The sequence below is a fragment of the Talpa occidentalis genome, unplaced genomic scaffold (assembly GCF_014898055.3).
Source record: "Talpa occidentalis isolate TD23 unplaced genomic scaffold, MPIMG_talOcc4v2.1 talOcc4.14, whole genome shotgun sequence".
Classification (NCBI taxonomy): domain Eukaryota; kingdom Metazoa; phylum Chordata; class Mammalia; order Eulipotyphla; family Talpidae; genus Talpa; species Talpa occidentalis.
In genome coordinates this window covers 13232733-13259190 of record NW_023601433.1, presented here as the reverse complement: position 1 = coordinate 13259190, position 26458 = coordinate 13232733, and the positions used below count along the sequence as shown (strand labels likewise).

Sequence of the window (26458 nt, the reverse complement as noted above, 5' to 3'; positions counted from 1 at the left end):
AAGTTGAAACCAGCCTGATCCCCATCAAGGGCACCCCTTGATCTAAAGCACAAGAGGTAGGGATTGGTGGTGCCAGGACACTCGATGAGCAATGTCCATGCAGGGAAATGGGAATTCTGGGTTCACCAGGGCATCCCTGCTAGGTTCTGATGTGTTGAAACCTGCCGAACCAATCAGGGTGCACCCCCATGGCCTGGAGTGCCTTCGAGCCTGGCAGGTGAGGTAACCCCCCAAAGCACGGGCCGGGCCAGCAGCCTCAGAACCACCTGGGAATGTGTCAGAGATGTGCATTCCCAGCCCTGCCCAGACCTGCTGAGTCAGAAACTCTGCAGGGGGTGGGGGGGTTTAGGGGGGATGGGAGGATGACAGGGTTTGAACCAGAGAACCCTTAAGTGTGCCAACCGCTGTTCTAGATGCCTGTGGTACCTGGCAGGCTAGGCCCAGCCCTTCCTACTCCGAGGGTGCACCCCCCATGGCCCCACTGCACCCCTGCTCCCCCAAGGGGCCGGATCAGAACATATTTTAACAAGTCCCCCTCAGGACCTATGTGCACATTAAAGGTCAAGAAGCACTCACTCTTTTTCCCCAGACATCAGAGTTTGCTCCCCTGAGGCTCCTCGCCCTGCAGGGGTAGCTTTCAGGTGAGTGACTTGCCCAGGGACACTTGGTTAGAATCCCAGCAGCATGAACTCCTCCAGGGGTGGGAGGCTTTGAGGTGTGTCCCTTACATCTGCCTGTGGATCCCACGGGGAAACTGAGGAAAGTCTGACGTGTGTGTGACCTCTGTGGGCTTGCCTTGTGCAAAGGGTGTTTCAGAGGACCCCTCCTACTTAACGCTCACCGTCCACCTAGGGCACCCTCAAACCACAGCCGAGGAAATGCAGCAGAGAGAGGGCAGGGGACAGTCACCAAGCAGCCAGCGGTGGAGTTGGGTAGAAGATTCCAGAGCACTCTTGCTTAACCACCCCTCCGCTGCCTCCCGCTGCCCTCCCTGCTCCGCAAATGCTTTGGGATCATTAACAGTCCATTTAGGAAAACAGAGCAATGATCCGGACCTCACGCATCATGTGCAAAAAAAAAAAAAAAATTCAGATGATTAAGCCTTTTCTTTTCTAAGATAGTAAAAGGATAGAAGAAGAAAACAGATTTTCTCGGGGGTGGACAAAGACTTTTCAACATGATAGGAGCTATAAAAGAAAAGCTGGGTCAATTTATAAGTCTACCAGGAACCCAAATTACTGCAAGAGAAAAAAAGGGACCTCAAACTGTGTGTGTGTGTGTTGTGTAGGAGTGCGTATGTTGGATAGGAGTGTGTGTGTGCTGTACATGAGTATGCATGTTGTATAATTGTTTTGAGTTATATGAATGCATGTTGTGTGCATATGAACATGTGTGTGGTGTGTGTGAGTGAGCATATATGGTGTGCATCTAAGTGTGACAGTGAGTGTGTCACTCACATGAGAGTGAGTATATATGGTGTCATTAAGTGTGAGAGTGAGTGCGTCACACGTGTGTATCACGTATTCCTACAGGGTGATAATACCTTGGGGTGTCATCACCTCTGTTGGTGCTGGAGTAAACTAGTGCAAAGAACTTTGCAGAATGCCAAGTGGCCAATATATTAAAATCTAAAACACACCTTCCATGCAATCAGCAGTTTCACTTGGAGGAATTTATGCTAAGAAAATAACTGGGCAAGCGTTCAAACTGAATAAGTAAATGTAGAAAAGAAACAACACTCTCCTGTATCATTAGAAACCCTTAAAATCAGATATTATCATTATTAACTCAATCAAAATCCTATCCAAATTGCACAGCGGTATATGAAATCATTGTGAATAATATTCATTCCTGCTGATCTGATCCCTCTAGATCCCAATTCTCTCTCTCTCTCTCTCTCTCTTTCTCTCTCTCACACACACACACACACACACACACTCACCCACTCACTCATGCACATGCAGCTTGATTTAGGGAAAACTAAATCAAGATGCTCTTGTCCCCATTTCATGTGACCTGATGAGTCTGGACACAGGCACATACCTTTGATCCCAATTTCCTTAAAGTCAGTGATAAGCCAGTGCCTGAGTTCCTCCGGGGAATGCAGTCGCAGACGGACAAATGTGACCTAGCCCTGAACGTATATCTAATTAACAGACATTTATAAAATTAAGGTAACATCACAGCTAGAGGTTGGGGCCAGGCTGGCAAGTCTCATTTTGTTCGTCCTCAACCCGGTGTTGTGCCTGATTTTACAACTGTCACAATCTTACAGGACTTCCAGTTTTTTACCTATCAGGTTACCAGTGTTTTCCTAATTAGCGTAAGATAATGCCTTTAGCAGGTGTAACATACTTTCCTGGACTCTTACTAATGAACTTCGTTGTCCCCATAGGTTTTAAGTGTTAGGAAAAGCAAAACTTGTCTTCAAGGCTAGAGCTTTCTTTTTGTTTGTTTGCATTGTGCCATCCCCACATCTAAGGGCACACATTTATGGCTCTTTATGTCAATGCTCTGCCAAAAGGCTGGGTGACTACAGCTGCCAGTCAAGACCTGGCAAGCTCCTTCCCTCCGCTCTCATCAGCATCCACGTCCTCCTTACTCTTCTGCTCTTGTAGTAGGTGAAAAAACAATAACAGAACCTTCCAGAAAAAAAGGTTAGAGCTAATAAGTGAGATCAGCAAAGTGGCAGGACACACCCACCCGCAGGAAGGAATCTGTGTCCAATTTGAGTCACAGTTTGTTACAGAACTGAAACCCAAAGTGAAAACACAACATGATTTACAGCAGTAAATCTGGAAAACCAGCAGTATGGAAAACCAGATGGCCCGGGCCTCCCTGGTGGCGCAAGGGGTTAAGTACAGCGCTGTGAAGCTGCCTGCAGCCTCTGCAGCACGAGTTCGATACCCGGCCGGCCAGGGAGAAACCCACATGGCGCAGCAGACCTCTTCTGTCTCGCCAACTGCTCCCCTCAGCAGTGTACTTTGGTTAGTCTACCTGTTCTGTTCCCCACTCTGTCTCTGGTGAACCCTCTCACCCCCCTCCCGGCACCTCTGGCCTGTACCCCAGTTCTTGTATGCATAAATAAATAAATTCTTAAAAAAAAAAAAAAAAGAAATCAGATGGCTTGAGTGTACACGCAACAAAACCTGTCCAGGATCCGCGTGCTGAGGACAAAAGGCGGATGAAGGGAATCCAGGAGGATCCCCGCCAGGGGAGACACAACCTGCTGACACATGGGCGGGCTCGGCTTTGGAAAGAAGGTGATTCTACCAAGTTGCTCCACAGGTTTAATGCAGTTCCTATCAAAATCTCAGCAAGGGGGCGGGAGGGAAGGGGAGAGGAAGGACTAGGGTCAAAATAAGGGGGGGGTGCAATTATATGGGGAATATAACCAAAATGAAAATGCATACATTGTGCAAAAATGAAAAACGATGTAAGAATTATATAAAATAAAATATTGATTAAAAAAAAATCTCAGCAAGGTTTGTGGGGACAGGTGAGAGGATTCTAATGGAAAAGCACAGGCCCTGGAGCACCTGGGATAATGCTGACAAAGAAGAAAGTCCCTGGCCTGTTATTCGGGCATATTGTAGGTTGTAGGAACGCAGTGTGGGATTGGCTGACACACGGACCGATGGGAAGACAAGGAGGACCCAGCAACAGCCCAGCACAACCAGGCCCAACTGAGTGTTGACGAAGGCACAAAAACAGCAAGCGGCCAGGAGCCACTGGACATGCCCAGTGGATCTTGACCTCAACCTCAGCCCCCATGGGAACCCTGTGGCAGGAGGCCCCACAGCCCTAACACTAGGATGCCCCACGCAATCCTGGTCATCTGTGATGGCGCCCAGACTCACTGCACTCCGAAGCACCCCTGGGAAAGACGAGGTCATTTCCAAATCCCACAACTGCAGATATCTGGGGCTCCTGTGACCCAGAGGTGGCCTCACAGACAGACAGGTTCTTCAGCTGGGGAGGGTCCTTTCTGGACCCTTCATCATTGCACGAGTTATCTGACTTGGGTCTCTGAATAAGTCTGCTCGCATAAGCCTCGCCCAGGGGCCTTAAGAAGAAGCCCCCTTCTACCCCCCGAAAATGCCCAGCCCTGCCCTTTGGCTCCCTCTGCTATGAAGCTTTCCTGCTGTGTTGGGCTCCTCTCCTGCCCCTGGCTGTGCTCTCTGGCTCCCACCCCATAGCTGGGATCTGGCATTTGCCTTTTACCCTTCAGTGCGCCCCAGGACACAACATCCAGCCTGGCCCAGCCCAGCCCCCTCCTGGGGGAAGAGCCAAGTAGACATCAGCCTGTATGATTTTTGTTCTGGAAGGTTCCCCAAGTTTTCTAAATCCACACCCATCAAGTAAGAGAGAAAGGGCACCTAAGGGAGGGAGCAACTCCCGACCTGCACCCCGAGAAAGTCTGAGGCCACCCAGGTATTGACCTCCTGGAGGCAGGTCAGGGAGAGAAGGTGGGAAACTTACATGGTACTTACCAGGAAAGGCGGTGGCATAGCCCATCTTCTTAAAGGGTAAGAAGTGGTGGGGGGCACAGCAGGAAGAGCAGACAGGAGGAGGGCGCCCCTGGGAACGGAAGGGTGTGAGCCCAGCACCGAAAGGGTTTAGTTACCTTGTGCGCTGAAGCCAGCGGTGGAGCCTGGGTCCCCGGAGCTGGACTCGGTCCCCGGCTGCTCTACACTCACCAGCTAAAGCAAGAGACAGAGACATCAGCGGGGCTGGGGGTCCTCTGGCCTCGAGGGAACAAAGCACATCAGCTTCCAGAAAAAAAGGCTGACTTGACTTAATTTTTGTTACTGAAATGTAAACTAGATTTTAAAAATCAAAACAAGAGAAACAAAACGAAATCACTGAAAATGTTAGGATTTTGTCTAACTGATGACCAAGTCTAGTTATGTTTTTTATTGGGTTTACGGAGGTGATGGTGACTGACAACACTGTGTATGTTTTAGAGAGACAGACCTCGTCTTCTCACAGGGCTACGGAGGGACACACACCTTGAACCCCTGGACAGCACAAGCTTTTTTTCAATATTTTTTTTCAATAAATAGTCAATTGATCCCTGAAGCCCGTGGCCAAAAATACAGAGAACACATGTCCTTCCTGATTGCCATAATAACATGTTCTTTTCTCTGGCTTGCTAGTATGTAAAACACAGACCGGACAAAACATGTGTTCCTAACTGTTACTGTTATTGGTAAGTCACAGCCTCTGCCCTCGCTTCCATACCCCTTCTCTTCTGTTTGCCACCTGATTCCATCCCAGAATGAGAAGACCCATGCTTTGGGCCAGCTGGACACAGGGTGGGCACTGAATAGCCTTGGCCTCCATTTGCTCTTTCTTCCCTTTTGGTTTCTGCAGATCGGATCAAGAGGTCACCCACCAGACCGCTCTCCTGCTTGACCTCAGGTTCAGAGTCCAGGTCCCAGGGGCCATGTGACTGGGTCTTGTGGTCCCAGAGCAGTTAGATGTCCTACTGTCCTAGGCCAGCAGGCACCCAGAGCTTCCAGGGTGGTCGTCTTGCTACTGCAGCTTTCTTCTGGATCATTCTACCAGAGATGCCTTAGGCCTAGGCAGGGGAAAGACCAGGCCTCCATGCTGGGCAGGGATGGGGCACATCTGTCCTCCCATCCAATCCTCACCCGCCTGTCTTCTGATCAGCCCCCGTTCTACCCTGGGCAAGCACTTCTGTTTCAGTTTTGCCTTAGGGCACAATTGCCCCACCGGGCTGTGATGAATGCTGGACACACGTGTCCCTGTGCTATCTCAAAAAAAAAAAAAAAATGATGCCTGAATCTTCCTGTTATTTCAGAATTGCTTTGGGCACACACTTGCAAATAATGAGCTCTGGGGGAGGCCAGGGAAGGAGAGGCGGGCCCCTGTGGCTTGGTCCGATTCCAGCTCAGGTAATTACATTTCTGCCTCCCTGGTCTCCCCGCCACTTCAATCAGACAGCTGATATTCTTCATCTCTCCTCTTTCAACCAGCCTGGTGCTGCAGCAGGTGGCAGGCTGCAGCCCTCCCACCCGCGGAAAGCGGGTGAGCTGTGCCCGCTACAAGGGCCTGCGGGGCGTTTTGGAGGGCAAAGTCCCCCAGCAGAGAAGACCCAGAACAGCCTAAATGTTTCCTTTGATGCTACTTGTATAGACTACTGCACCCCCTGTTTTCCTTCCTCTGTGCTCCTTTTCTGCTGGGGAGGGAAGGGTAGGGAGGAGTCACAGGGCCAGCGGCACACACTTCCTATTTCACCACAATCACTATACGCCAATAACCAATTCCAGAAATCTCCCTCAAGAATCTGCTGCTAAATCACAAAGAAAGAACAATGCCCTTAAGGATTGTTAATTTCCACAACTCTCTTCGCTGGGGTGTGTGGCAATTCGGGAACCCACTGCTTGAGAAAAGTCTTCTGGTAATAAAGAAATATAAATAAAACAAGAGAGAGAAAATACAGAGTGGGAGAAGGTCAGGAGGAAATTGGATTCGTTTTATATTGTGCAGGGGCGGGCCTGGCTTCCCTCTGGTTCCCTGTCAAATTTGGTTTCCAGAGGAGACAGCTCCTGGGGGCACCTCTATCACCTCTTCCAAGCAGGGTGTCAAGAGTTTAATTTGAATTTGGCCTCCCCTGATGTCATAGGTCACCTGGCCACATGGAAGCTGCGGGGGAAAAAGCTATTCAATTCACGCAACGCTTTTTGATTAAATATAAAGGCAGCAGAAAAGATGGAGAAGAAATATGTTTGTAGCACAGAACTTAAGTTAGAATCTGAGTTTGGCAATAACCGTGCATCACATAGTTCTTGCAGGTGATAGGGTCAGAGGAGTGTTGAAAGGAGGCCCCGAATGTATAACTTAATTTGGGACTCTCAAAGGTCTGCACTTATTTATTCTCGAGACGCTATTTTGCGATCGAAAAGTCAATTGGCATTTAGCCAGTTTTCCTCATCTCCCTTTCTTTTGGGGTGACTCTGCGGCTGAGACACCCCACATAGAAATTCTGAGTGTCTGGAATAAGGGTCCCACTACTAGAATCAGGTAGAACCAGATTTATAAAAAGCTGTTCTGGTGGTAGGGTCGGGGGCGAGGGGAGGAGAGGGAAGAGGGGCGTGGTCAGTTGTCGTGGAAAATGTGAATTAAGATTTTAGGCTACCATCCCCACGTAATCTTTTTTTTTATTTTTTTATTTTATTTTATTTTTAAGATTTATTTTATTTATTTATACAAGCACTGGGTACAGTCAGAAGCGTGGGAGGGTGAGAGAACTCACTAGAACCAGAGCAGGGAACAGAACAGGCAGACTGACAAAATACACTGCTGAGGGGAGCAGCGGGCGCAGCAGGAGAGGTCTGCGTGCCATGTGGGACCCTCACCCAGTGGCCAGGGATCAAACCGGCGCTGCAGAGGCTGCGGGCAGCCCCGCAACCCTGCACTCAACCACTGCACCAGCGGGGAGGCCCCAATCCCCAGGTAATTTTGCAGACGCATTGCTTATATTTTGAAATGTAAAGTTCTGGTGATGGGAGATTTATGGGGAGAAATCAAATATTGTAAGAAAACAGAATGTAAAAAATACATTCTAATGTAAGAATTCTTTTGAATGTAAGAAAATAGAATGTAAGAAAATAGACTTAAAAAAATAAAACAGAATGTCAAGATCATTTTGTTTGAAAAAGTAAATAATAACTTTCAGCCACAGCTTCCGTCCCTTCTTCCCCAACACACGGCAAAGCAGACACAACCCACAGCTGTCTGCTTCTCCCTGGTGGGGCTGGCAGAGGCTCTGGAATCTCTGGCCAGGCTGACTGCAGAAGCAGGGAGGTCAAGAAATCCTGGGGCCTCCTTGCTGGCGCAAGGGGTTAAGCATAGCACCGTGAAGCTGTCCGCAGCCTCTGCAGCATGAGTTTGATCCCCAGCCGACCAGGGAGCTACCCACGTGGTGCAGCAGACCTCTCCTGCCTTGCCTGCTGCTCCTCTCAGCAGTGTATTTCAGTAGATCTGCTTGTTCTGCTGCCTACTCTGTCTCTGGTGAATCCTCTCACCCCCACACCTCTGGTCTGTACCCCAGTTCTTTTATGCATAAATAAATAAATCTAAAAGAAAAGAAAAAGAAATCTTGAGGTTGTGTTTTCCACATGGTTGTAGTGAAGTGGTTATTTAACATGATTTTAATAAATCTCATTTTTCTATGGCTCATGATGTCTAGCAACTTTGTGTCTAGTTACTGGTTCTGTTCACAGGCCCAAGCCTACCTAGAGTGTCAAGCCTGATTCATCCTCCGAAGCCCTCCAAAGGTTTTTTTTTTTTTTTTTTTTTTTCTGCTTCTGCCCTGTCTCCACAGTGGACTGTTAGTTTCACAAGGAGGGGATTCTGTCCAATCTGTGGTTCGGTCCCTCCCTGCAACATCAACTTGTCAACCATCTGGGAACAGCCAACTGGCAAATTCTCAAAAGCCTTCCCACTATAGAAAGTAATTCACTCCTTTCGATCTTGCTGGAAGCACAGTCTCACACCATGGGAAAGAGACAGACGTTGTAAACCAAGTCCAGAGGGAGCAGGCTCGTGTGGGCCCACGCAGGCGAGCGGGTCACAGCCACCGGCTCAGGCGGGAGTGCTTTTTCTTCCGCATTAAAAATCTCTTCCGAACAAGCCAGCAGGCACCTCCTGCCCTGTACATACCCTGCAGAGTGCAGGCTTTTCTCTCCTCTGTCTCCCCCTCTTTATCCAAACAAGTGCTGATAGGCAATTTATATGCCGTTTGTCCTAGCAAGGGGAAGTAATTAACCTCCACGGCCCAGCGTGGAGGCGCCATGCTGTAAAGAGGGTCACTCCTTACTCTCAGTCCACGGGGAGGGCCTCCCAGGGGGGAGGGCAGCTGGTGGGCACAGCCATCCCACTATGGAGTGAATGAGTTTCATCGACTTTCAGACTCCAGAGGTGTCTGTGGGATTGGAAAGCGCGCCCAGACTCGGGGGTCAAAGAGGATCAGGCCCCTCACCACAGATGCTGCCTCCTTGCCTCCTCCCAGGTGGGCGGCCAGGAAAGGTGGCCAGGCACACACACCCACCCCATGCTTCTTCTGAGGGCAACGTTCGTCAGGACTTATATGCTGGCAACGTCTGAGCAGGGCCCAGCCCATACGAGGCAGGCGTCTGCTGTTCAAGGCAGTGGAGAATCCTCAAATGAGTCAGAGAATAGGGTCAGAACCATATGGCCATGCGCCAATATATTCACGTCAGGGACAAGCACTATCAACATCCTTCCCGCGTGCAAGGCAGTGCCTCGATGCCACACCCAAGTCCCGAGGCCACTTTCAGCACTGGGGTCCGGAAGGCCTGGGGGGCGAGGTCCACATACTTGTCCTCAGCAGTGTTCTTAGGGGTCTCATCATCCGGATGGAGAAGCAGAGGGCTCTGAGGAGAGGCAGGCCCACCACGGCCACAGGGGTTCAGGACTCTGGAATGGTTCTACAGCCTTGCCTCTTCTGGAAATGGGAGGAAGCGCTCACAGCAGGGAGAACGGGGAGCAGGTGAAGCTGGTCCCAGCCCCAGCGGGAAGCTGGGATTCTGTGATGCGGCAAATAGGGTGTCCATGGTGGGTGTGGGGGGTGGCAGAGTTCCCTCCTCTCCGCAAGGAGAGGCCCTCCCCCTATACCCCTTCTTCCACCCTGCAACTACTCCCTCAGGTACAGACTCAAAACCTCTGTGGTGGACCCAGACAGCGGCACTTGGTTGACAAGCACTCCACGACTGGGGTGCCCATGGCCTCCTCAATGCCATGCAATCTTGCTCCTGCTGTCCCACTGCAGTCCTCCTGCCAAGGTCATCAGCAGTCCCTTCACAGTGAGCCAGGTGGCCAGGGTCAGCCCTGCACAGCCTCCTGGCAGCCCTCGGCCTACCCCTTACTTCCTGACACTGGTTTGTGCGAGTCCGGCTTCAGGGCAACCTGGAGCTCTGTCTGTACTTTGACCTGTGCTGTGGGCCCCTCCTCCTCTAGCGTGGCCATTCCCCAGAGCACCTCCTCTCCTGGAACCCCACTCCCTCCTGGTTTCCCAGGTTTCAGTGATGCCTCTGCAGCTACCCCCATCTCTCTGAGGCCCCAGACCACAGCTCCCATCGCTTACGGACTCTCATTAGGACGTCCCAATGACCTTGGACTCCAAAGAGCCACGTGAGCAGGTCACTTCTAGCCACATCACACTCAGCCTCATCCTGCGTGGCCTTCTGTGTAGTGGGCACGCAGTGCTCTCTCCTCCTCTGAGCTTTGCACAGTGTTCCCCCTCCCAGGAGCATTTCTAGATACCCCCTGGCCCAGCCTTGCTTGCTCCCACTCAGCTTGGCCCTCTATTCCTCAAATATGGAATGGCCACCCCTGCCAGTCATGGTTTTGCCCATTTTCCTCATCTCAGTGCCCAGGGCCCAGAATTGGCTACAGATCCCATTCTGAGAGTGGTCCTCAGCTCCCCTGAAGTCACATGCCTCAGACAGGACCAGGGATCCAGAAGAGTGTTCTCATCTCCCCAGAAGATGAAGTGGCAAGGAATCAAGCCACGCTAGTCTTCCTGGTCCATGCCCCGAGCTCCACCACTGAGGCCTCTGTCCCCCAATTAGAACCTGTGGCAGCTCTTTCTGTACTGTGTCCCCAACATACTGCTAGCAATAAGCTCAGTCCCTTCGGAAGGGAGCCAAAGGAAAAGCACAAACACTGGGGCTGGACTCCCCCGGCCTGGGTCCTGCTCTGTGAGCCCATGGCCTCCTCTCCAGGTCAGGTGAGTAAGACCAGCATCCCACAGGGCCGCTGAAGGCTCAGAGGGGTGTGGCGCATGCCAAGGGCCTCAGTACCTGGAATCGGCTTTTCTGGGGCTGGGCCTCACCTGGCTGGCTGGGGTCGGGCCCACGACGGCTTCGTAGGGGGGGGGGAGCTCGGCAGGATAGAGCAGGCCAGGGCTGTTGATGGCAACGTCATACAAGGTACTGAATGGCGAGGCAGCAAAGTCCAGGTGGAGGCCCCTGAAAAGGCAGAACCACAGAACTGTCACTCCCTGGGTAGGAGGCTGCATCTGGGGACAATGCACCTAATGTGTCAGAACATGGCTTGTCAGGGTGTCCCCTCATCCAACAATTGGGGTGTTTATGAAAGCAAAGCCTGGTCCACTATGCTTCTCTACCTTTTGTTTTTCTCCTGGAAAGATGGACATTTTCAACCAACTCCATTCAGATTAAAATAACCATACAACTGATTACGATCTTTAATTACATTTTACATGTTCTCTGAATGACTCGAATTCAACAGCAGGTTTGTGTTTTTGGAGAACCTAACAGAGCTGCCGCTGTCTGGCTAGAGTTAATGGTTACTCGGCAGTGCTCCCAGCGGAAATGTTCCACCTCTGGCCTGTCCTCTGGCCCTCCCCTCTCCGCTCTCTAATCAAAGGTGCTTCCCAGCTTGCTCTGCCCTGCTCAAGACTCCACTGAGAATGGACCTGGCCTTGCCACATGCCCCGCCCTCCAAAAGGCTTCCATCTTGGGCAGTCCCCAGCATTGCTGAAAAGACCCACCTGTGGGCCTCGGCTGTGGGCGTACAGGTGTACTCTGGAGGGTAGTAGGGAGGAGGTGGCAGCGGGGGGACGAACTCATCGAAATCCAGGGTCTGGTGGAGAACGGTGCCGTGGGGGGTCAAGCAGGCAGGGCTGGCCGAGTGCGCCCTTTGTGGAAAAAACTGGAAAGCCAGAGAGAATCAGGGTTATTTGGGACATCATGTGTGGCTTGTGTCTAATTAAGCTAATTATAAGTAAGTGTTAATGATCCGTTTGCAACGTATGTAATTTCGACTGTCAAGCCTTGACGGCTAAACGAACTCTTTAAAAGCCATGGGGAGGGATGAGCAAGGAGGGGGCCGCTGAGGCTTCATCACACTTGGTTTCCCACGCTGTGACGCAGAGCGCCGTTTTCTGAGGACATGCTGCCTGGGAAGTCCTTAATTCTATCCCTACCATCAACCCTGTCTCTTTTGATTATGGTGCTCAAATGCCAGGAGTCAAAGGGTGCCTGGGGTCCCCGGTTCAAGGCAGCCCTCCCTGAAGTGGCTCATGAGAAAACACAGGGCCCTCCAAGCTCCTCTCCTGCCCTCCCCCCATTTAACACATTAATGGACCATTTTTCGAATTACTTTCATGACGGGTGCCCTCTGGACACAGAGCATCCCTTACTATTCTGCACTTCCAGGGAATCACACATTTTGTAAAACACAGCTCTGAGAGAAAGGAGGATCCTTTAGGAATGCCAGAACATTCTGTGGGGCAACTTGAACACTGAGCTGCTACTCAAGCAAATCCAGGAAAAGTCACTTAAAATGCATGCTGTGTCTGCCGAGCTGGCCATTTCTGTCCGTGGGGAGCCCTCATCACTGGTTCCCTTCCTGACCTCTGCTCACTGTTCCCCAGAGGTACCCGTGGTGTGGTGTGGTGGTTACCTGCGATGTTAGACATTGCTCCAGCTCCAACCAACACCTCACCGTGAGTGCCCACAGGGCCTGGCCTACATGAACTTGACATTCTGGGCCTTCCAAATACAGTGGGGCAAAGGAAAGAGTGGAGCAGGGTAGGGAGAGGGTGAGACCAGGACCCAGAGTTGACTGGCTGCAGCCATTAGGAAATGATGAACTCTCTAAGCACCTGGGCGCTACGAAGTGTTACTGAAGAAGATGGCATTTGAATGGGCATGAAAGACTGGTAGGACTATAAGGCGTGGGCTTGCAGGGTGGTGCTCCAGGCTCAAGAACAGGTGAGTCAGTGAAAGATGTGTTTAAGAAAAGCATGTGTTGGGCCTCCCCTGGTGGCGCAGCAGTTAAGCGCTGGGCTGCCAAGCTGCCTGCAGCCTCTGCAGCGCCGGTTCGATCCCCGGCCACCGGCCAGGGTCCCACATGGCGCGCAGACCTCTCCTGCCGCGCCCACTGCTCCCCTCAGCAGTGTATTTCGTTGGTCTGCCTGTTCTGTTCCCCGCTCTGTCTCTGGTGAATTCTCTCACCCTCCTGTGCTTCTGACTGTACCCCGTGCTTGTATAAATGTAGGGATGAATCTTTAAAAAAAAAAAAAAGAAAAGAAAGAGAAAAGCATGTCTTTAAGTTCATTCTTAACTCTGGGGGCACAGGGGAGCCAGTGAGTATGCTAAAGCTGCATGGTGGGACATGCCTTCTGGAGGCAGAGGGTAGGGCAATCTGGAGTGGACAGATTCAGCATTGTAGAGCATTTTTGGTGGGAGTACAGTGAGATCATGATTCGGAGAAAGACTCAGTGCTCTGAAGTTAGTGTCCCCTAGACTAATGGGGGCAGAATGGCAACCATGTCCAAGCACCAAACACATCGGACTAAAAATGGCTCCTGTGGATCTGTTAACACACAGAACACACTCCCTGCCTTGCCAGCGGTCTGAACCCTGGCTTTGTTTGTTTAATTGTCTGAAATGGAGGTGAATCAATGGATATGAGTGGGTCGAGCAGGGGCCTGCCGTCCTCTACCTTGGAAAGCTGTTAGCCCTGATTTTTACTGCACCAGGCTGAGCAGCAAGGACAAGACAAACCGTCCTTGAGGCCTAATGGGGAAATATTTTGAATTAGTCTCTATCAGAAATTAGAAAAAAATCAATAACGTACTCAAGCATGAAATGCAAAAGTCCAGACGCTTTCCTATTAAAGGTACATTTCCAGCAGGAATGAGAACAAGTATTTTCACGACAGCAGCAAGGAGCTCGGGATGATCTTATTAGCAGGTTTAAATGAGGAGATGCGGCCAGACACCAGAGGCTTTTCAAAGGCTGAACAGCAGGCTCCGCTTCTTCTCTGAATTCCAGATTGCTTTTCCAGTGGCTGGTGAGCTGGCCTCATCTTTGTGGAAGCATCTCAGACTCAGTTCCTTTCAAATAGAGCTTTCTCCTGGCTCTCCAGCCTCCACAGCGGGAAGCCTGCAAGTCACACCCACCTTCCCACCCTCGAGACCTGGGCAGAGCACGTTTGAAGCCCAAGGTCACCGGGACTGGACTCTGAGAGGCTCAGGCCTGGCAGTCCCACTTTCCAGTCGCCCAGGTCAGGTGGCTTCCTGCTTGGTTCAGCCAACAGGGGGTGTGAGAGGGATTCTGGAAGGCAGCCCCCAGAGAAGAGGGGGTTCCTGTTGTCCTGCTCCCTCCCCACTCCCTCTCTGTCCTCCCAACTCTAAGCTGTTTCTGTGGTTGTCTCTGTGCAACCTCTGCACCCCTTTGTTTCTTGACTTTTCCACATCTGGATAACAAGCTCCCCATACTAACCACTGAAATTCCAAAGGCATGTTCTTTTCCCTGCCTGGGCCCTGACCATGTGGGACTGGCTGTGTTTTATCAACTCCATGTCCTCTGGGCTGAGTCTGGTGGTGAGGCACAGCAGGGGTTCCAGAAGCCTTGAAGAGGTAGATGTAGGGGTAGCTTCAGGCTGCATGGCCTCCTATATTCAGGCCCGTCCTTTTCCTGCTGGAGCAGCGAATGTATCTCAGCCCTCCTCTTTCTCTTGAATTCTGTGTGCATTTACTGCAGAGCTATCTCTAAACCTAACAAACGAAGTCACTCCCACTGAAAACGCTTTTATGCTGAGACCTCTACTCCCCGAATTCCAGCCAGTTTCCAGTTTCCTACCCTCTACGCAACCAGTGCCCCAAATCCTCCCCCCACTACCAAACATGGTTTGTTCCTTCTTCCTGGGCACATCTCCCCTTCTCACCTGGAACCTTCCAGTCATTCTTCAGGACATAGAAAAGCCTGCCAGGCTGGTCCAGCCCTGCCCACACCCAAGCCAGGCTGCAGATCCACTGCCTCCCATTTACACACTTATCTTCAGGTGCAAGGTCAGGGCATGGTGGATGGAAAGCAGGCTCAGAACCATCCCTTCTTTCCCAGGTGGCCTTGGGCCATCTGTAGTGGTCTTGTTTCATACGTGTGACACCCCTGTTCCTGGCTAGCCAAGCTGCGGTGTCGCACACCAGGTGTGAATGTCACTATTCCCAGCCCTCATCCACAGAGGAGTGCACATTTTAGAGCCTTCACGTGTCTAAAAGGGAGATGCCCCTGCTTTGTGTCTGCTCTGGGGAGAGAAAATCCCCAATTAGGTGTTTGCTGCCCTTCTAAGAGCTTCTGGCAATGGGGTAAGGGCTTACAACACTGGGGCTACCTGACCCAGGGCAGCTTCCCAAGGCCCACTTAAAACAGAGCCCCTGAAATTTATGTCCATCATTACAGCCCAGAGTCTGGGGTTCAAGGGTGACTGTGAAGAGGTCAGTGGGTCTGGGGTCTGGTCTTCAAGGCCTGGCTGACCACAGAGGGCCCCCCAAGACTGTGAGTCTTCTTCCCCTCCCCTGACCCCACCAGGGTCGGTCGTGATCATTTCTCAGTCACAGACCCAGATGGCAGGTTTGTGGCTCCAACGAAGGCCTGTATCATAAATGTTAGGTGGCTCCTCCACCCCCATACCCCCAATGTTTGCCATGGGGTGAAGGGTGGCAAGCAGGACAGGCTGGCAGGGGCCTGGAGACAAGTTTTCTTAATCTACCTCTCCTGGGTGAGCTGGAGCGCCCTCTGCACTCCAGAACCTAGGGTGATGTTGCCCATCTGCAGCCCCCTGCTTCTCAAGTCTCCCCACTAGCTCCAGGTGAGTGCCATGCTCACCTGGGGCCACAGGAGTGTGTTCCCCAACAGGTTAGGGCCGGTTGTAGTTGCTCCTACAGTGCATGATGAACAGGAATGTAGACAAAAAAAGCCTGCTCCTGCTATTAAACTCAATAGAATGTTTTGGAAAGATTGGGCAAGGTAGAGTGGCTAAGTAGAGACTACTGCCAAGTTAGGTCCTAGCCAGGTGGTTGTGGAGAGAGAAGGATCATAAAACACCTAAGGGAGTTCTGCCCACAGATTCACATGTCTCCCTCCACTTTAAAGGAACTAGATCTGGAAATCATCATGGTGCCGTTTCCATGAAGTTCTTATAACAGACACAACCTGATACACCAAACAGACCCCTAATCAAAGGGAAGATCAAGGCCCCTGGTCCAATAATTGGGAACAAATATTCACATGCACACTGAAAGCCAAAATAAATGTTGGCGATGTGTAGCATCATTCTTCTGCTGTCTGCTGTAACTAGCTTTCTGGAGAACCCAGACACCCATCAGTCCTAGTCCAGCAGACAAGGAGCACTTCCTACCCAGGGGTGTTGCTGTTAGACCCAGAACTCAAGGAAGGTCGCTGCAAGGCCAAGGAGAGCTGGCCTCACTGGGCAGCTGGGCAGGCCCTGCACTGGGGTAAGGTGGGGAGGTGGAGATACTAATGCATCCCAATGATTCTGGGGCTTCCAGGGGGTGGTGTTACCTCTCTCCTTGACTGACCCGCACTCTGGCTAGCTCTACAGGCAAAGGTACTGGTCTGTGAAAGGCACAGCCTACTATTTGCACTTTCTACAGGCATTCTCAAGCTTAGGATCATATACGAGGAAGTTAATAAGCAAGTGCCTAGTGGAGATGCTTATAATAGCAGCTGATGTCCCTCAGGCTACAGTAGCTGGCAATAAAAACAAGTGGGAAGGAAAATAGTGTAATGGAAAACTAAAATTGCAATTAAAAAATAAAACTGAAAATTTGGGATGATAGACCTTCTGGAGGTAAAAGCTTTCAACGGTAAACTCTATCAATAAACTGAATTTTTAAATTTTATAATCTGATTGCCTTTTGCCGCTGTTTCCAAACAGGTTAGAGTAATTCAGTTTTATGAATTCTGACAGTAGACATAACACTTTGCATTTCATGTATACTTGCATTCATTATATAAGTCTCAAACACTGTTAGTGATCCCCAAATGCTGGTCCAGACAGAAAGGAATTTGGGGTTCTTTTCATGCCTTTGCTGTGGGTCACAGTCTGCTGTCTGGAGAATTTGGGGTGTTTCTTGCATAAAGTACACCTGTGAGACATTAGCTCACCTCCCACTTCTATGTTTTTAAAGTGGAGCTCAACTTAAAGATGTTTGTGAAGCAATGTGTATGCAAATACCACTTTTTTCCCCGTTTTTATCCCAACCCTCACTGTTGTTGCACCCACTCCTAAATTGATAGCAATATATTTGGTGATCCTCTTTCACTAAATCTTTCCAAAGCACTCCATTTTTGTAGTAATAGAAATAATAATCTTTTTACACTCATATTTCTTGATCTGCATAGCACATGTAATTACAGTCCAGTATCACTGGCATAAACTGGTTTGGGAATAAATACAACCATCCCTCGGGAAAGCTTGTGACTCAGCCACTGGGAGCAGAAATGATGCTGGAGTGAGCTGCTGAGGCAGCTGCTGGTGGGGGAAGGAGAGGGAGGGGGGTGTGCTGTGGGCGCAGACAGCACCTCCTACAGGACAGATGGAGAACCACAGTTAACTGGCTAGTTGGTTCCACATAGGCTGTTAGGACAGTTACACTGCATGCACCAGGAGCTGGCAGTCACACCGTATATGGGGGCATCACCCTGAACAACAGCAGGAAGCAACTCGAGCATCCACAATAGAGAAATGGCATGACATCCCTACTATGGACTCCTGCAGATATTAAAACCTCTTGCTGTGCGTAAACCTAGATGAATGTCCACTGCCCATGGGAGTTTCAGGCTACAAAATCAAGTTGCAGAGTATTATAAACATGTGACGGGCCTCCCCGGTGGCGCAGCGGTAGAGCGCTGGGTTGCGAAGCTGCCCGCAGCCTCTGCGGCGCCGGTTCGATTCCCGGCTGCTCCCCGGCCACCGGAGGAGGGTCCCACATGGTGCGCAGACCTCTCCTGCCGCCCGCTGCTCCCCTCAGCAGTGTACTTCGGTCCTTCTGCCTGTTCTGCTCCCCGCTCTGGCTCTGGTGAATTCTCTCACCCTCCCGCGCTTCTGACTGTGCCCAGTGCATGTATAAACAAAACAAATGAACAAACAAATAAATAAATAAATAAAACATGCCTCTATTAAAAAAAAATAAAAATAAAAAAAAAAAAAAAAAAAAAACATGTGACCCCATTTTGGCTAAAAGGAAGGAATAAAGGTAGGAATAAGGAAAAGGAGGGAGGAGGGAAAGGAAAAAGGAAAAAAGGAAGCTAGATTCTCTGTATTAATACAAGCACTATGAAATCGAGAAAGAAATGGAAGGATTCACTGCAGTTTCCTCTAGGAGACTGGCGTGGGAGAAGGGAAATGAACTTTTCCATCATCAATATCTGTATTTTACTTGTCAGTGATCATGATCTATTTTAATGGATAAGTTTAACAAATTGAAGAAAATTGAAGTCAATTATATCCCCATAAAGCTGGAGAAAATAATTTAAAAAAAATTAAAAAGAAAATAAAAAGAGCTTCTGAGCCGTCCTTTGGAATAACTCTGTTCTGGTTCCATCCCTCAGAGTAACCCTGAACCCCTCAGGTCGTCGCTTCTCCTTCTCTGAAAACACTACCTGTGCAGAGAGCCTGGCCCAGCCTCTGACCCACACGTAGCCAAAGCTGACCTCCACGTGGCCACCACACCTTTCAAAGCCCAGTCACTCATATTACCCGATCCAGCCTCTAAGCAGCCCTGTGAGAACAGCAGGCATAAGTACTTCCTCTTCTTTAGAACAGAGGAAACTGGGACAAACAGGCAGTGCCCCAAGGTCATGTGCTGGTCCCAAAGGCACTGTGGTCATGTACCACCCACCCTCTTTTGTCTTCACCATGGCTCTGCAGGTCGGCAGCACAGCCAGGCTCTTACAGGGAGGGCAGATCTTTTGTAACCTACTCCCCCGTTACAAAAGAAGGTGGAGGCACCAGCAGGAGTCTCATCTATCTCTCTCCAAGCCACAAATTACTTAGCGATGGAACAGCCAGGGGCTCTGATGACAGCTGTTGTAATTGCAACCATACTTTACTTCCACACGGTGCTTTACAGTTGATGAAGTGACCATATTCACGGTCACTGCTGCAGTGTCCCAGTAATGAATGGGTACTCCCACCACTCTGAAGAATCAAAATAGGTCACCCTTAGAGTGTGACATGAAGATGACTAAAAAAATCGTGAAATCAAAATTGATCAAGGAAACATCCAAAATGGAATTGGGAGGCCATTAGGGAACAGGAGCTTGTGCATGTAAGTCATGCCTGACTGGTGAGTAACCCAGCTTTCATTAAACCAGCTTCCTGATGCCTGGAATTCAAGGAGTTTGACGAGAATAACACAGAAATTGGCAAATGCTGTCAGACCCTAGAGAGAGGACAGTCTATCACTGCATGACACGCAGGCATCCCTGCCTTTTACATCTGTTTTTCCCCCTTTAAAAAATTTTATCTGGGCTTCCCCTGGTGGTGCAGCGGTTGAGCGCTGGGCCGCGAGGCTGCCCACAGCCTTTGCAGGGTCGGTTCGTTCCCTGGCCTCTGGCGAGGGTCCCACAAAAACAAAAAAAAAAAAAACAAAACTTTATCTGCAGGAGGCAACTCTGTTTATATAGGGTCTATATTCCCCTCAGGGTCTCCCTGGTGGTGCAGGCGGTTGAGCGCAGCACCGTGAAGCTATCTGCAGCCTCTGCAGCACAGGTTCAATCCTGCGTGGCTGGGGAGATACCCACATGGCGCAGCAGGCCTCTCCTATCTTACCCGCTGCTCCCCTCAGCAGTGTATTTTGTCAGTCTGCCTGTTCTGTTCCCCACTCTGTCTCTGGTGGATCCTCTCACCCTCCTGCACATCTGGCCTGATCCTGGTTCTTGTATGCATGAAAAAATACATCTAAAAATAGTGTTCCCCCTCACATTGAGGCACTTACATGGGTTGCCTGTGTCTGTGACTCCCAAATTGCAATTTTCCTAAATATTCCAAATAAAGCTTTGCTTTTACTTGCAGACTGAGCTCTGGGTCATGCTGGATTATTTTCTACACTCACCAGGTGCAGGGGCAGGAATGGACGGAGCAGGTTTTCTATGACTCGAGCAGACGGAGTAAAGGAGGAGTCCTGGAGCCTTCCGTGGCTTTTGGCTTTTATTGGGATTTTACTGGGTACACAGCAGGCAGGGTTGCCAGGGGGCCGGGAGGCTGGCAGACCTCCCAGCCCCCAGCAAGTCTCTACTCTTTCTGGGCTCTCTGGTGTTTTCTGGTTTTCTCTGCTTTTCTGCTCCTGGTTCTCTGCTCTACTGGCGTCCCCGTGACGCCGCCATTATAAGCCCAGGTGTACCTACTTACGCATGCCCACACCCTATTCCTGGTGCCCGCCATCAGGCATGCATTCAGGACCGCAAGGATCTATCATTAATACTAATGGCGGGAGGGCAGAAAAGCTTGTACTTGTTCACTTACCCTGCACCAGGTATCTCATTAGGTGCATTTTGCAGGTGAGGAAACTTAGTCTCAGGCAGTGCCAGTGATGTGTCCAGAAGAGGTGAGATTCAGACCCAGATCTGGCTAACTTCAGACCCAGGACTGCAGGCCCCCTCTTGTTCCACAGAGCAGAGCAGCAGAGCACCCCTGCTCATCATGTTGTCATTGCATACACTATCCCAGTGACTACATATTCTTATTCAGTTGGTGATTTTTGTTTACGTGCTTAAAAGCAGGGAACACAAACCTTTAGCAGTTAGAGTTCTTTGGTTCTGTTAGTTTGGTAAAATTGGTGTGATATTTACAGATCAATAGTAAAATCTGCTGAGGTGAGTATAACCCCATGCTACTTAACCTTTCCTTCACACAACACGCTGGAGAAAATCACCAACATGAGGCCTCCAGGAGCAAGGGCAGAAGTTCATCACTGCTGAATAACTGCTTAATTAGATACCTTTCAGAAAACTGCAGCCTCTCAGAAAGGTCAGTCCTGCCCATGACAGCTGTGTGGATATATGCTGGGAGGAGGAGGCTGCACATTGCATACGATTAGAGCCAATGAATTTTTAACGTCTTGGTAATGTTGCTCTCTGGCCCCGTATCTTGATTAACTGATGTATTGCCATGGGGTGGATGAGAAAGAACAAATAAAACAGCTCGCTACAGGAATAACTTGACTTTTCTTTCATGAGATGCATAAAACATTGGAGAGATGGGGGAGGGGGTACGGTGGGTCTCTAAGAGGCAAGGAGAGAGACTAGAGGAGAGGAGAGAAGAGAAAGTGAAAAGAGGGGAGAGAGGAGAGGACACACACACAGAGTTCCTGCGCTTAGCATCAAAAAACAACGTCTTCCCAACAATTCTCTGTTGTGCGACTTTAGCGATAACATACTCAAGGGTGGGCTGGGCTCCAGTCACACTGAATGATGAAGAGCCGCCATTATTTACTGAGTATGTATTCATAAGTTTGTGACCCCGATCTTGGCCTCACGGTCCCCCTTGAGAGCAGCTGTTCTCCCTTACTCAGAGCCTGGGCAGATAAATCAAATGATGGCCAGCCGGAGACCTGCCACTGGATTGTGAGTTTAGAGTTAATTACCAAATCAAAAAGGTGCACATTAGCTATTTTTCAATTTGATAAGAACTCATCTGCTAAACAACCTTGCTTTATTTATATATTTTTTAAGATTTATTTATTTATGTCTACAAGAACTGGGGTACAGGCCAGAGTTGTGGGGAGTGAGAGGACTCACCAGAGACAGAGTGGGGAGCAGAACAGGCAGACTGACTGAAATGCACTGCTGAGAGGAGCCGCGGGCGAGACAGGAGAGGTCTGCTGCGCCATGTGGGTTGCTCCCTGGCCGGGGATCAAACTCGTGCTGCAGAGGCTGCAGACAGCTTCATAGTTGCGTCTTAATCCCTTGTGCCACCAGGGAAGCCCAACCTTCCTTTATTAAAAGAGGATTCTGAAGCCTGTGGAAGGCGCCTTGTTCTGGAGGTGGCAGGGGCTGTTTAAGACTTCAGGACTGTTGGGCCTCCCCGGTAGCCCAGTGGGTGGAGTGCAGCACTGTGGAGCTGTCTGCGGTTTCTGCAGAGCCGGTTCAATTCCCGGCCAGCCAAGGAGAAACCCACATGACAGGATAGACCTCTCCTATCTCGCCCACTGCTCCCCTCAGCAGTGTACTTTGGTCCATCTGCCTGTTTTGTTCCTCCCTCTGTCTCTGGTGAATCCTCTCACCCTCCCGCACCTCTGACCTGTACCCCAGTTCTTGCATAAAAATAAATAAATCTTAAAAAAAAAAAAAAAGACTGTCGCTGACATTACTCAGGGAGCTCCAGCAATGCCTAACCTAAATACACCAATGTTCCCAGTCTGCTTCAGAGGGCAGCACAAGAAGCTCGCCAAGCCCCTCTGTTCTGGATGGAAGCCAGAAGCGTCCACTCTATGCATTGTGCGACGGGAGTCAGGCTCACCATTTTGAGTGTGAAGGGAAGGAAGGGGTCACTCACCATCTGTAGGACATCAGAGGAGACCATCTGCATGCAGCACATGGCCGTGGCCAACGCACACACAATGGTGGAGAGGACATTGAGGGCACACACGCTGAAGAGGAGATCCTGTGAAGAGAGATGCAGGAGAATGTCAGCCTCATCTTGGCAATCCAGATGGCAGAATCCATCAGGGTCACTCAACTGCCATCCACTTCACAGAGGTTTTGCTTTGTGTGTTTCTTCTTTTCATAATCAAATCTGAGAATAGATTTCAATATAGACACATTTGTCTATGTGTCTATAAAGATGATCAAATGGCCCTTAGACACCCAGTGATGCATCTTATAGTTGTGATGATTATTAGGTAGTCACTGTCTAAGATCATCCTGAACTGGTATCTTCGGGTAAGTAATGTCAGAATTGAGTCAAACTGAGTTGAATTTGCAGATATCTTGCTGGTGTCCGGGAATTGCTTGTTGATGTGGGGAAGCCTCCACACACAGTTTATGTGGAATTAGGTCTATGAACGCTTTCACCTTTACTCAGTTTCTCCATGGTGGTGTCTTGCAAAACTATAGTGTAATATCAAGACCTGAATATTGACAAAATTATGGTCAAGACAATGTTTCCATCACCATGAGGTTACCTGCCATGTTGACCTTGTATAAACCTATCACCTCTCTGTTCCTTGCTCAATCTCCCTGTCCCAACACCTGTCAACCGTTAGTCTGCTTTTTATAATTTTGTCATTTCAGGAATGGTATGCAGGTGGAATCATATAGCATGTAATCTTTTTGAATTGGCTTCCCCCGCCACCCCAACGTAATTCCCTCAAGAGTCATCCAAGTTGTTACAGGCGTTAATAGTTCATTTCTTCCTATAGCTGAATAGTATTCCATGGCTTGGATGTACCACAGTTTGTTTAATCATCCACCAGTTGAGGAATACCTGAGTTGTTTGTAATTTTTGGCTATTACAAAGCTGTTGTGAACATTTGTGAACATAAATTTTTATTTCTCTGGGACAGATGTCCAAGAGTACTGGGCATTTTCTGGGTTATGTTGTAATGAATGTTAAGCTTTATAGCAAACTGCCAAATTGTTTTCCAGAGTAACGAACCATTACATTCCCACAGTAATGCATGAGCTATCCAGTCTCTCTGCATCCTAATTAAAATTGTCTGTCACTGCTTTATTTTAGCCACTCTGGGAGGTGTGTAATGATACATCATTTGCATTTCCCTGATAGCTAATGATGTTGAGCAATCTTATTTGTGCTTATTTATCACCTGTCTATCTTCATTTGGTGAAACGCCTGTGCATATAGATTGTTTGCTTTTTTAACTATGTTTTGAGAGTTCTTTGTGCATTCTAGATACTAATTTTTTTTGTTAGATATGGTTTGCAAGTATTTTTTCCTTGTCTGTAACTTGTCTTTTCATTCTTCTCACATAGGTTTTCACAGAACAAAAGTTTCTAATGTTCATGAGGTCCAACTTACCAGTTTTTGCTATTACGGATCATGCTTTTGATCAAGTCTAAGAATTCTTTGTCTAGCCCTAGAGTACCAAGATTTTCTATTTTTTAAAAGATATTATTAAGTTTAGATTTTAGATTTAAGTTGGTGATTCATTTTGAGCTACGATTTGAATAAAGCATGAGGTTTATGTTGAAGCTCATTTTGGTGCTTTTGATTTCAGTCTCTACATGTTCATTGTCATATAGAAATGTGACTCATACTTGTATATTTATCTGGTATCCCAAGACCTTGCTGAACTGAATAGCAGAAGTAATTATTTTTACAATGATTTTGGATCTTCTGTGTAGAAAATTAGACCATCTGCAAATGTTTTAGTTCTTCCTTTCCAATTTGTATATCCTTTAATTCTTTTTCTTGTCTTATATCACTACCTACAACTTTGAATATTATGGTTAAGAATAAAATTAATAAGATGGTGAGAGCAGATATCTTTGTGTTCTTAGAGGGACACTTCATAGAGTTCTAACTGTCCAAATGCAATTTACTCCTCTTTAGGATATTAACCCTCAGACATGTCAGCAATTGAAAAAAAAAAAAGATTCACAAGAATGACTAATGATTTAGAATAATATCCTTCAATTCATATGTACTTACACATAAATGTACAAAAGTACCATAAGCAAAAGCTAGAGGGATAAATGGATCCTTTACTAGGAAGAGCATGGGATATGAGGTTAGTTTGAATTATCTAATCAAGGGATTGAGGAATTCTCAAGAGGACACAGGAAATACTCATTTCATTTCCTAATTGACATGCATTATACATGCATGCATTGTATATATAATTGTGTATAATTGACATGCATTATACACGCATCTTGGGATGCATCCAAATGGCTGTCTAGTCTGGGAGCATGCCTTGCATATGTATTCATGAACCCATGCATTCTAATTTACAGGATCTTTTAAGAAAGTCCCCCAATCTCCTGTAGGTTGCTTATGACTACAGAAATCATTGACCATCCCCTTCCTCAAAACCTGCTTATTAATTCTCAAGACTTGTAAAATAGCCAAAGGGAGTTTGATTATGGTACTAATACAGAGAAAAAAGTTAACATACCAAATTTAAGCTATGTTCCCAAGGTTACGCTGCCCAGTATAAATATGAAGACAAAGAACTGAGTTTTAATTCAAGACTGCTGGAAATGAAGCAGGACTCAATCTAGGGTGAATTATTTTCCACTCTTCAGGTAAGACTTCTCTGAGTACTCTGAACAATGGAGGAACAGGCCCTATTCCAGATCTAAACAGTATCAGACATTATTTTCTTTAATCCTTTGGAGTGGTTCTTTCCCAGATGCAAATGGTTTCTCTTTGTGTGTAAGTTCATCAGTATTCAGCTGAATATTCCAGAGGGACATTCTGATGAGCCCAGAATTCTCTCCTCTCCAGTACTCTGTCCTACGAACTCTAATCCTCAAACCTTAGTGTTCTTGTACTCTCAGCTCTGTCTTCCCAGCTCAGGAAGTCTGCAGGGATTCTCCTGAGTTCTTCCTGCCCTGTGCCCTGGTGAGTCTTTCAAAGGTCAACATTCAAGGCAGTAAGGGGGGGGGCAATTATAGGGCTTATCTCATCTGTTGAGCCATATATCAGGGCTCATCTCCTTCATTGCATATGTTTGGTGGCTTTATATTTTGCATGCTGTTTTGTTTATTTTAGGCAGGAGGTTAAATCCAGTTCCTTAACTCTACCTTGGCAAGAAGTTCTTGGTGGGTTTTTGTCTCAATTTCCCAAATGGTTGTAACAGGGATTACATAATTGCCTTAAGTATCCTGTGCAAAGTTACTATGACCTCTTCGAGTGCCCTCCCTGCTCCTGCAGTCACTAAAGATAGAACAGGATGGAAGCTCAAGTGTATAAAACAGCAGGTGCAGATGAGGTTGGAAAGACATTACAGTTTGGACTTTATTTTGTAGGAGATGGGATGGAAAACTTCTGAAGAGGTATGATGTTGGAAAGAAAAAAATGCAGCCTTTGCATACACAAAGGATTGGGATGGATGGATGTCTTTTGCAGGGCCTAGCACAGAACATGGGATATAGTTTGTGCTCAGTAAACATTTATAAAAAGAGAGACTAGAAACATGGAGGTGACCAGTGAGATGCTGCCCCAGACGGGTTAAAATAGCACACAGAGGAAGCATGGAGATCAGGATTCTGAAAGTGACTTTGAAGATGAAACCAATAAGGCATGGCCATTTAGTAGAGGAAGCCTGAAATGAAGGAGAAGAGCTGGTAGAAGATCCTAAGGCAGATGTAGTGAGTGGGAGCATGAGAGGCCAGCAGCTGTGCTAGGGGACCTTGGAAGAGGAGAATAGTCCATGTGGCCTGGGACACATGGAAGCTGGGTTGCCATGCCTGCCCCATGGAGACGTTAGCAAACAGCTGGAAATGGGGATCTAGTGCTCATGATGGAGGTCATGACGGGAGCATGGATAGGAGCTATCTCCATAGTGTCAAGATGTGCCTTCACTTTGTGGATGCTGTTTACATATCCCATGTCCCTGGGGTCACTCATGCTTATCTCCAGACACCCAGACTTCAGGGAATTA

General features: G+C 48.5%; 1 protein-coding gene across 3 annotated transcripts in view; it reads right to left on the bottom strand.

Moving 5' to 3' along the window:
* The window catches only part of ENTREP2 (endosomal transmembrane epsin interactor 2), a 280311-nt gene that overhangs the window by 5007 nt on the left and 248846 nt on the right, over positions 1-26458 (bottom strand). For all 3 annotated transcript variants that reach the window (XM_054694788.1, XM_054694787.1, XM_037510095.2), the window contains 4 exons: positions 22387-22494; positions 11567-11727; positions 10886-11021; positions 4628-4703 (listed from right to left, as the gene is read on the bottom strand). In XM_054694788.1, coding sequence (XP_054550763.1) covers positions 4628-4703; positions 10886-11021; positions 11567-11727; positions 22387-22494 — 481 coding nt within the window. The remainder of the gene's footprint in view (positions 1-4627; positions 4704-10885; positions 11022-11566; positions 11728-22386; positions 22495-26458) is intronic.